This window comes from Corythoichthys intestinalis, chromosome 19, assembly GCF_030265065.1.
Source record: "Corythoichthys intestinalis isolate RoL2023-P3 chromosome 19, ASM3026506v1, whole genome shotgun sequence".
NCBI lineage: Eukaryota > Metazoa > Chordata > Actinopteri > Syngnathiformes > Syngnathidae > Corythoichthys > Corythoichthys intestinalis.
In genome coordinates, this window is record NC_080413.1 from 20,854,585 (window position 1) to 20,865,930 (window position 11,346).

The 11,346-nt window shown below is 39.8% G+C and overlaps 1 protein-coding gene across 1 annotated transcript; it reads left to right on the forward strand.

Moving 5' to 3' along the window:
* Positions 1-10,269, forward strand: pdia6 (protein disulfide isomerase family A, member 6). Its single transcript, XM_057821994.1, has 13 exons — positions 1-143; positions 436-580; positions 826-883; positions 4,317-4,443; positions 4,519-4,625; positions 4,706-4,839; positions 4,942-5,056; positions 5,200-5,340; positions 5,732-5,816; positions 9,048-9,120; positions 9,192-9,350; positions 9,434-9,530; positions 9,724-10,269. The coding sequence occupies exons 1-13, from the start codon at positions 125-127 to the stop codon at positions 9,793-9,795; spliced, it is 1,332 nt and encodes a 443-aa protein (XP_057677977.1). The 5' UTR covers positions 1-124; the 3' UTR covers positions 9,796-10,269.
* The last annotated feature ends 1,077 nt before the right edge of the window (positions 10,270-11,346 follow it).

An 11,346-nucleotide genomic window follows, 5' to 3' on the forward strand; every position in this document is an offset into this window, starting at 1 on the left:
CAGCCAATCAGAGTGGGCCACGGTGAATCTCTTCCAGTGAATTTATCCAAGGCAGCTACATCGAACGGCGGTAGTCTTCATAGTGCGTGTTAACGTTGAAAGAATATTGGAAGGTGCTACAATCATGAAACCCTTACTTTCTGGTAAGTGGACATCAGAATTAATATTATCTCTTTGAAAAGACTCTTTTTAAGTTTATTAGTCGAGGCATTTGTTTGGCCCAGTTTGGCTTCTTTGACTAGCTTGAATAACGAAACCACCAAAGGTTGGCAGGCCTCTTCAATTCAATTGAAATTTTTTTACTACAATAATGTGGTAAATTGGTAATGCACCATAACTCGTGTTTTAAAACGGCTGAGTGAAGTTTAGTCGATTATCCATGAATGTGATAGAACAACGGATGATGTCAGCATTGTGCTGTGGATCTTTGTGCAGGAGTGTTGTTCGGTTGCTCGCTGCTTGTTGGTGTGCAAGCTTTTTATTCTTCTAGCGACGATGTCATCGAACTGAACCCGTCCAACTTCAACAAAGAGGTGATCCAGAGTGACAGTTTGTGGCTGATCGAATTCTACGCTCCTTGGTGAGTGGGCCGAATTCTGAGCCTAGGGGTTTCCCACGAACCAAGTGTTTTTGTGTGTGTGTGTGTGTGTGTGTGTGTAAATATTCTTTGTGTACCCTGTAAATGTTCTTTACCTCTCTAAATCGGTGTGTCTAAATCTGTATGGTAATTCAATGACAGAATGCAACCTGGGTCTGGAATTCTATATCATGTGTAACCCAATTAAGCTTGGGTGGCTAACCATTACATGTCTTCATCTTCATCAGGTGCGGTCACTGTCAAAGGTTGACGGCAGACTGGAAGAAGGCAGCCACAGCCCTGAAGGTAAACAATCAGTGTATATTTTACAGTGTTACCTCTACTTACGAAATTAATTGGTTCTGGATTTAGTTTCATAACCTGAACATTCTGTAAGTAGAAGCGTTTTACATGTAAATACCCTAATCCGTTCCAACCCCCCCAAAATCCGGACATAAATCTTTTATAAAGCTTAAAAATGCCTCGACACATAAAATGACAGTTGTGTGTAATGTAAAAAATAAAAGTGTCGAAACGCCTCATGGCCAGAGGGGCGAATGACGAGCACGCTGGGATACACATGTGCACATTCAGTAAAGGTCCCTCTTAGCCAACTGGATGCCCGGAAGATGCTCGGCAATAGCCAATGGCAGAGCAGCTATATAAGTATGTTACGTTCAGTAATCTTTGGGAGCTGCGAGTAGCAGCCCAGGCCACATTTTCACCTTTTGTATCCTGAAATTTCTTTTGTAACAAGAGGCAATATTTTCCCGTTGAGGCGTGTTGTAATCTGAAAATTCCGTATGTAGAGCCATTTGTAAGTAGAGGCACCGCTGTTTAAGCCTGTTGCAATATGCAATAATTCCATTTATCACACGGTAAATGAAAATGAAGGCGGTAATTTTCCCGCTGCGATGTATCGCCTCATGTGCGTGCGTACGTGCGTGGGTGCGCGTGCGTGCGGCAGATGTGCGGTTGACGTGCTGTTAAAAGTTCGGCTTCCTTGTTGTCAACAGCGCAATATGCAGTGATGAGGATTCACTCTGTTTTATTGACTTCTGCGTATGTTCGTTTTACACATTTGAACCTAGCCTAAGTCTACGTTCATACTACAGGTCTTAATGCATGAATCAGATTCTTTTTTGTTTTTCCAACTCGAGTGAGGCATTAACTTGAACGTGACAAGTCGCATAGAACTTGACCATTTCAAATCCAATCTCGGTCACTTTCGTATGTGGTCTAAATCCGATCTGGGCCACATTTTTCTAGAATGTGGCTGGCGGTCTGAACTTTCAAGTCTCCCGAATCGGAATTCATGCAACAATGACATCAGCAAAGCGAAAGCAGCATGCAGGAATGGAGCGATGTAGCTGTGCATTAGCTTCAAGCTTGAACTCTGCTTTTATGCACGAAGCGGGCTTGAGCACGGTCATAAAAAAATAAATGAAGAAAAGGATGAGCCTGACAATTGTCGATTTTATTTTTGTATTTTGTATTTTTGTTTAGTTTTGTACATTACTTCCAAAATTGTTCAAAAATCCTCTCAGGCTAAACCAAACTATTATTTCAGTATCAAGTTAGCATATAACAGTAAACAAATATACAAAAATAACAGTAAATAAAATACTCCAGTCCCCATTCTGTATCAGCAGCTTTAAACTACATTCAATTGATTTAATGTTGTGATTCAACTGTTACAGTTGTTAAAATTGCTCCCATTATTCCATAATTTCCCTTCTACTTTGGTCAACGTTTTAAAACTATTTCATCATTTAAAGATTTAGGAGTATTTTAGATAAAAAGTTAATTAGGTTCGCTACAACAGAGCCTTCTAGAGAAGTCACTGCTTTAGTACTGCTATAAAATGGCGTCTATTTACTAACGCTGGGAAGTCTGTCATTTCGCATCTCGGTTCAATAATACATGTTCTAACACCGCCGTTGTCTGTCATTTTGCATCTAGTTCTACACATATATATATATATATATATATCTACTGTAGCCGTATGTTTGTAGCAACTAGCAACTGGGCGTTGTTTGTAGCGGCTGTCGGCAGCAGTCAGGTATGATTGTTTTTTTTTTTTTATCTAGCTGCATGAGTTGAACATGATATTTACTCTCGGTCCGTTCCTCATTGCGTCCCAAAGGTCGCGCTGACTGTGTTTTACTTCTGTTTAACCTGGTATAATTCAATAAGCAGAATTTGGATGTTTGTGAATTGTCTTCCACGGCTGAATCGCGAATAATCTAAGAATCGGAAATTTTGCACGCCTCTAATCTCTATAGAGGCAACGCCTGTGTGTATCATCTTTTCTGTTGTTGGTGTGTTTTCCACCTGCGATCGGACACTTAGAGCCAGTTGTGTGGTTGTTTGAACGATGCGCTAATGCTAGCGAACGCATGCTAACCGTTTGTGTCATGTCATTGCTGTAAAAGCACCTAATGATCATTTATGTAATTGCTGTAAAAGCACCTAATGATCATTTATTTACATTGATGCGAACCTGTTTGGTATCGAGGACGAAATTGATTCAGCAAATTATACGGACGTCCAGCATCGTCATTTGGGAGTTTAGCCCACTGACTAGCCAGGCTCGAGCTGTAGCGTGTCCTGGTGAGGACAGTATATTCGTATTTCGTTGTTCATGCATCATGTAACATCATACTCTATACTTATTCAGCATGCTGTTCTCTATTGTATTTTTATTAGGGGTGTCAAACGATTAGAATTTTTAATTGAGTTAATTACATCTTAAAAATTAATTAATCGTAATTAATCTCAATTAATCGCAATTCAAACCATCTATAAAATATGCCATATTTTTCTGTAAATTATTGTTGGAATGGAAAGATAAGACACAAGATGGATATATACAGTGGGGAGAACAAGTATTTGATACACTGCCAGTGTATCAAATACTTGTTCTCCCCACTGTACATTCAACATACGGTACATAAGTACTGTATTTCTTTATTGTAACAATAAATCAACAAGATGGCATTACCATTATTAACATTCTGTTAAAGCGATCCATGGATAGAAAGACTTGTAGTTCTTAAAAGATAATTTTTAGTACAAGTTTGGAAATTTTATATTAAAACCCCTCTTCATGTTTTCGTTTTAATAAAATTTGTCAAATTTTCAATCAAAAAATAAACTAGTAGCCCCCCATTGTTGATGTCAATAATTACTTACACAATGCTCATGGGTGCTGAAGCCTATAAAATCAGTCGCACCCAAGCGCCAGCAGAGGTCGGCAAAACTCCGAAAAACACAACAAGTACACCTTTCACTACGCTGTCATTTTAATCTGTTTGAGCGGGGCATTTGTGCGTTAATTGCATCAAATATTGTAACGGGATTAATTAAGAAAATTAATTACCGCTCGCTAACGCGATAATTTTGACAGCCTTAATTTTTTTTATATTAAATTGCCTTTCAAGATGACATATCTGTTCTATGTGTTGGATTTCATCAAGTAAATTTCCCCCATAAATGCGATTTGTACTGCGGTGCGGCTTGTATGTTTTTTTTTCTCTTCGTTGTGCATTTTATGGCTGGTGCGACTTATACTCAGATGCGACTTGTAGTCCGAAAAATATGGTAATAATGCAGAACAGTAAGAACACAAGTGTGAATGCTTCCTTCATCCACAAAATTACACACTGTAGTGGACATAGCTCTTTGGGGCTATTTTTAGGTCTTGAATTTTGAATACACCAGCTGTGCTTTTTCTCAGGGTATTGTCAAAGTTGGTGCAGTCGATGCAGACCAGCACAAGTCTTTGGGAAGCCAATATGGCATCTCGGGCTTCCCTACACTCAAGATTTTTGGTGCAAACAAGAACAAACCTGAGGCATATCAAGGTACTAGTATAAGTTTTTCTGTTCTGTTCCTACACAAAAAATGTGCTTAACTTAAAGTTTTCTTTCATTCATCAGGTGCACGCAGTAGCCAAGCCATCGTGGATGGAGCCATGAATGCTCTACGTTCTCTGGTCAATGAACGACTCAGTGGCAAGTCTGGCAGCTCAGGATACAGCAAACAGGTATGGAAAGGCTCAATGCAACTTCTTTGGTGCCAAAATATAAAGCAGAGCTTACTGAGATGATGTGACTTTGTCCCCAGCATGGTAGCGGTGGCAGTGGCAACAAAAACGACGTGGTGGAACTCACAGATGACAACTTTGACAAGACTGTGCTGCAGAGCGATGATGTGTGGTTGGTGGAGTTTTTTGCTCCTTGGTGTGGCCACTGCAAGAAGTGAGTGTCTAATGATCAACTGAAAGATTTTTCCTGAAAGATTGAAACTTTATTTTAAATTTGTTAAATTTAAGAAGTAAAGTGATGTTTCCTCCTTACCAGTCTGGAGCCTGAGTGGGCAGCTGCTGCTTCAGCAGTCAAAGATCAGACGAAGGGCAAAGTTCGCCTGGGAGCTGTGGATGCAACTGTACATCAGGCTGTGTCCAGTCGCTATGGGGTGGGTATCAAACAATGATTGTATATGTTTCACAACCACGTTATCATTTTTTTTTTTTTTTAAATTACATGATCAATTACAGCTGGATAAATTGCAAACTAGTCTTCTTGGGCAAAGTTGTACCCAACATTCTCTTTGCGCAGATCCGAGGTTTCCCCACTATTAAGATCTTCCGCAAAGGGGAGGAGCCCGAGGACTACCAGGGGGGACGTACCCGCGGCGACATAATTGAAAGGGCCTTGGACTTATTCTCTGATAATGCCCCTGCTCCTGAACTACTTGAGGTTAGTCCCGTGCTGCAATAAACTTCGACTTGCAAATGTTAGGTATCTTGCAAGTGGAGTTTCAGGATGAACTTTTAATTCCATGTCAAATTTACAGGGGAAATTCGATTGCCCTGTTAAACATTTAATGTCAAAGCAGTTTATAATTTTAATACCTTCTGCACAACTGGCTTATTTTGGTACTCTTAATTAACTAATGATATCAAAATGCCACGGAAAAATGAAGAGTGAACTGTTACATGAATATCAATTCTAAACAAACCAGGAAAAGTATTTCGTAATTTATGAATCAAACACGAGCAAAAGTTGAAAGTCTGTTAAATTTGTTGAGTAGCATGTATCGACATAAGAATTTGGATACCAAGCTGTGACATCTCATCCTGTTTTACAGATTCTTAATGAAGATGTCCTGAAAAAGACTTGTGAGGACAGTCAACTGTGCATCATTGGCATCCTCCCACATATTCTGGACACAGGTGAGCGCCCACCAAATATGCAGTAACCTCACACATTTCCAATTCGCATACTGATACCCATGATTATTTTGTACAATCTAACATATTTTCTGAAAAACGTAACCTAAACTCACGGAGAGTCGACTCATAATTATACTAATAGTAAATACACGTATTGGTGCACTGTAAATCACTTTGTACACTAAAAGGTGAGGGAACACACTTGTGTTCAGTAATTCCATCCACGAGCTACCAATGTCTACAATGGTCAGACCCCACTTTCAAAGCTATAGAGTATAGACACTAGGGAGCTATCGAATATTTTAGTAATCGAGTATTTACCGAAAATTCCATCGAGTAATCGGATAAAAACTTTTTTTTTTTTTTTTTTTTTTTTTTTTAAGGTGAAGAGCAATTATAAATATACATGAGAAAACAAGACATTTTACCTAATATGGAATCATATTTAGACAATGTCTTTATTTTAGGTGAACATTATTAAAAACGGCTAACAATTGCATCTCAGATGTGACTAAATAAAAAAAAAAAAAAAAAAAAAAAGAAATTCATTGCATTCACTCAATCTTATTTCTTACTTAAAAATGTCGTTGCGGTTGATAACACATATCACTTAAAAGTTTGGTGTTTTCCCCACGTGTTTCACTAGCCTACCGCCCGTAACACGTCACCTTTGCTAATTAACATTCATGACGTTACCAATTGTTCCTATGAGGGGTCAAACTCGGGTTTGTCTCTCATGCTAGATTAATGTAAATAATCTACGAACGAGATGTTTACTGAGCTAAACCTACCAATTCTGTTCCAAAATGATGTCCCTGGTGCCAAATTCACTGGTAAAGATGTGGAAGAACATACAAATGTTCAGTTAAAGAGATGGCTTGAGTGTCTAGGGCTGAAAAAGACTGGGGAAAAAGAGCCGACCTCATCCAGAGGTAGCTTTTTTATCGACACTTTTTCTTATGTGCATTGACTAACGCCACTGAGAAAGACATTTTCCTGTTTCAACAATCTATCCTTTACCACCGTGTGCCTTGTTGGCGTTAAACTGGTCTTTTGGACGTCCACACAAGTTGATCAATTTTTCACATTTTTCCTGTGTTTTGACTTCGGCAAATGTATAAAGAAAACATCCTACCTATGTCGTAATGTCTAGAGTCGTTTCTACAAGTTCCATAGCAGCAGTGTTTACACGGCATGTTCCGTTTTGAAAGATTACCGCCAGAAAACAAGCAGTACTAGCATGGGTTGTATGCAGGCGCGCTTCTATGTTGAGCCCCTTCTGGTTTACGATGGTGACGTCACGCAGCCTTGCGGTCTAAAAATAGCATTTGCGCGGTATGCTATTGAATTTCAATTTGTGTCAAGCTAGTTTTAAGTTAGTCTAAATTGTAAGTCCTGATATGATTGAGTTTTTGCAGTGTTATAAATAAATGTATGATACCTGCTGTATTGGACCACAATAGGCACCAGTGCTACTTGGTGTTTTATCCATCAATGATTACTGAGCTAAAATTGAATAAAGCCTGTATGAAAGACACATTAGCCACGCATCGACAGTGGTCATAATTAATAGAAACCTAGCCCACCGCAGGGCTAACGTTACGTTAGCAAAATACACTTATTTATTAGCACTACGTTAACTTAATTTTACCTGTTCCGAGTATCGCTCCTCCACTCTCGGAGTAAACGGGATGGCTTCGGTGGAGCTGCAGCATTGAAGACGTGCTGTATTGTCATGCAAGAACTGTCTTGCGTTGAATACATGAAACAGTGTTTGCCTTGGTGTCCAACTTGAAATGCAACTACTCTTTTGACATTTTCTGCTTTTTCTTGGTGCCTTTCGCTTCGCTTTCGTCGGCTTCTTCGTCGTTACCTCTATATTCATGCATGGTTGAAATCAAATATATCCGCTGCCTCAGTCCTCAGACGTCTGTGCGTTGAGCCGCATTAAAAGTAGTCCGGGCAATACGTCATGCTTAGAGTTGGCAAAATTAAACGATTCGAGGCGGAGAAAATTCCTCGATCAATTTTTAAAATCGAGTTACTTGAGTAATCGTTTTAGCTCTAATACTACAGAAGAATTGAGAATGGTGACCCCAAGTAGTGTTGTATACTCCCCACTATGGAGTGAAACTATTGGCTCTCCTAAAAGTCGCTAGGTGACGTAATCACCTAATTTGCATCCTTGGGAATTCGCTGGAAGCTGTAGGAGTGAGAAATAATGCAGTAGAAGCAAAACTGAGTTTAAAAAAAAAAAAAAAAAAAAAAAAAAAAACTAGGGCTGTCAAACGGTTAACATTTTTAATCGAGTTAATCACAGCTTAAAAATTAATTAATCGTAATTAATCGCAATTTAAACCATCTATAAAACATGCATATTTTTTTCTGTAAATTATTGTTGGAATGGAAAGATAAGACAAGACGGATATGTACATTCAACATACTGTCCATAAGTACTGTATTTGTTTATTATATCAATAAATCAACAAGATGGCATTAACTTTATTAACATTCTGTTAAAGCGATCCATTGATAGAAAGACTTGTTGTTCTTAAAAGATAAATGTTAGTACAAGTTATAGAAATGTTATATTAAAACCCCTCTTAATGTTTTCGTTTTAATAAAGTTGTAATAAAGTGTAAAATTTTCAGTCAAAAAATAAACTAGTAGCTCGCCATTGTTGATGTCAATAATAATTATGGTGCTGAAGCCTGAAACCCATAAAATCAGTCGCACCCAAGCGCCAGCAGAGGGCAGAAAAACACCCAAAAAGACAAGTAACAAGTGGAAATGACACTTTGCTGTCATTTTAATCTGTTTGAGTGGGTCATGTGCATTAAATACGTCAAATATTTTAACGTGATCAATTAAAAAAATTAATTAACACACGTAAACGCGTTCATTTTGACAGCCCTAAAAAAAATTCCAAAAAGTCGCTAGTTTTGTCACTAGTTGCTTTTGACATTCTCCAAGAGGCTTTGGAAAGTCGCCAGATATAGCGAGAAAGTCAAGTTGGCAACACTGACCCCAAGTGGACAAAGGTTATACATGAGCCTATTGAGAATTTTTTTTTTTTATCTTGATTGCTTGAAAAAGAAATGAGATGATCCAATTGATACAGCCCTACTTTAATAGACTTCTTGAGCGTGGTTTTCAAGTTTTCGCAGAGGTTCTCTCTAGTCGATCATCTGGTCCAAACTGATTTAAAATGCATTCCGTTTTTGTTAATAGGTGCTGCTGGTAGAAACGGCTACCTGGATGTGATGATGAAGATGGCCGACAAATACAAGAAGAAGATGTGGGGGTAAGATTGAAAGCAAATCGTTCGGACTCTGAGCTGAAAAGACAAGTAACTTAATGACGCTCTTTCATCAGCTGGCTATGGGCTGAGGCTGGCACTCAGATGGAGCTGGAGGCCTCGCTAGGTATTGGTGGCTTCGGCTACCCTGCCATGGCTGCCATCAACACACGCAAGATGAAATTTGCTCTGCTCAGGGGATCCTTCAGTGAAACAGGGATTCACGAGTTCCTCAGGTGAGCTGTCTAATCTTTTTTTTGAGCGGTGGGCATCCCAAATTGATAGCAAGAACAAACAAGTCTTTGCTTATTGTTTGCAGGGAGCTTTCTGTTGGAAGAGGCTCGACTGCCACTTTGGCAGGTGGTGTAATACCCAAGATTCACACAGTTGAACCTTGGGACGGAAAAGATGGACAGGTAAGACTGGGCTGGGGATTGATCGAAAATTTTTGCAGCATAATCCATTGGGCAAGGAGACCGTGAAAGTCAATTGCAAAGCCAGTCTGTAATCATTGCCAGACGGTTCCCATTAATAACACTTTGCATCCAAACTCATTAGTCATACACTTACAAATGATTCATAAAGGTATCATTTTCTCTCACCCACCAGCTTCCTGAGGAGGAGGAGTACGACCTCAGTGACGTGGAGCTGGATGATGACTATAATAAGATTGAGTTATGAGGCTCACAATCTAAAAAAAGGGGGGAGGGCGGGCTGGGATTTGATCCAGGTTTTCTTGGATGTGGTCTGGTCACACGTGAGCCACCTCCCCTTCTCCTGTGGATGAATGGAAGGACCGGTCGGTCGCCGTTACTGAAATACTCCAGGGGATGCCTGAATGTCATCCACAAAGAGGGGAAGGCTACATCGCTCACACAAATGCTGAATTTATACTCCAGCATATTTAAGAGTGAGGAAGCTTTTTCATTCAACCTTTTATTTGTTTTTTAATGTGGACTATAAGAACCCCTCATGTGGAATATTTTTTTGTTTTTTTGCTTTTTCTTCCTGGTTTTCAATCCAGCGGGTGAAAAATGTTGGGGGATGTTCATGATGAAGTGGCGACACCTCGTGTAGATTTTTCTTACACAAACTTTATTTCAATTGTGTGAAAACATTTGTTACGATAATAAAACAATAAAAACAGCCACCGTCTCTAAAGTTACGATATAAGATGCGTAATCACAAAGTGCATGCAATACTAAAAGACATATACAGTGGGGCAAATAAGTATTTAGTCAACCACTAATTGTGCAAGTTCTCCCACTTGAAAATATTAGAGAGGCCTGTGATTGTCAACATGGGTAAACCTCAACCATGAGAGATAGAATGTGGAAAAAAAAAACAGAAAATCACATTGTTTGATTTTTAAGTAATTTATTTGCAAATCATGGTGGAAAATAAGTATTTGGTCAAGACCAAAAGTTCATCTCAATACTTTGTTGGCAATAACGGAGGCCAAACGTCTTCTGTAACTCTTCACAAGCTTTTCACACACTGTTGCTGGTATTTTGGCCCATTCCTCCATGCAGATCTCCTCTAGAGCAGTGATGTTTTGGGGCTGTCGTTGGGCAACACGGACTTTCAACTCCCTCTGCAGATTTTCTATGGGGTTGAGATCTGGAGACTGGCTAGGCCACTCCAGGACCTTGAAATGCTTCTTACGAAGCCACTCCTTTATTGCCCTGGCTGTGTGTTTGGGATCATTGTCATGCTGAAAGACCCAGCCACGCCTCATCTTCAATGCCCTTGCTGATGGAGATTTTCACTCAAAATCTCTCGATACATGGCCCCATTCATTCTTTCCTTTACACAGATCAGTCATCCTGGTCCCTTTGCAGAAAAACAGCCCCAAAGCATGATGTTTCTACCCCCATGCTTCACAGTGGGTATGGTGCAATTCAGTATTCTTTATCATCTAAACAAGAGAACCTGTGTTTCTACCAAAAAGTTCTATTTTGGTTTCATCTGACCATAACACATTCTTCCAGTCCTCTTCTGGATCATCCAAATGCTCTCTAGCGAACCGCAGACGGGCCTGGACGTGTACTTTCTTCAGCAGGGGACACGTCTGGCAGTGCAGGATTTGAGTCCCTGGCGGCGCATTGTGTTACTAAAAGTAGCCTTTGTTACTGTGTTCCCAGCTCTCTGTAGGTCATTCACTAGCCCCCCCCCCCCCCCCCCCCCCCCCGTGTGGTTCTGGGATTGTTGCTCCCGGTTCTTGTTATCATT

Bases quoted from the DNA above. Each gene is read 5' to 3' on its own strand.
- pdia6 (XM_057821994.1), top strand. The intron at 4,840-4,941 runs GTGAGTGTCTAA...CCTCCTTACCAG, and splicing joins TGGTGTGGCCACTGCAAGAA to TCTGGAGCCTGAGTGGGCAG. The intron at 9,121-9,191 runs GTAAGATTGAAA...CTCTTTCATCAG, and splicing joins TACAAGAAGAAGATGTGGGG to CTGGCTATGGGCTGAGGCTG.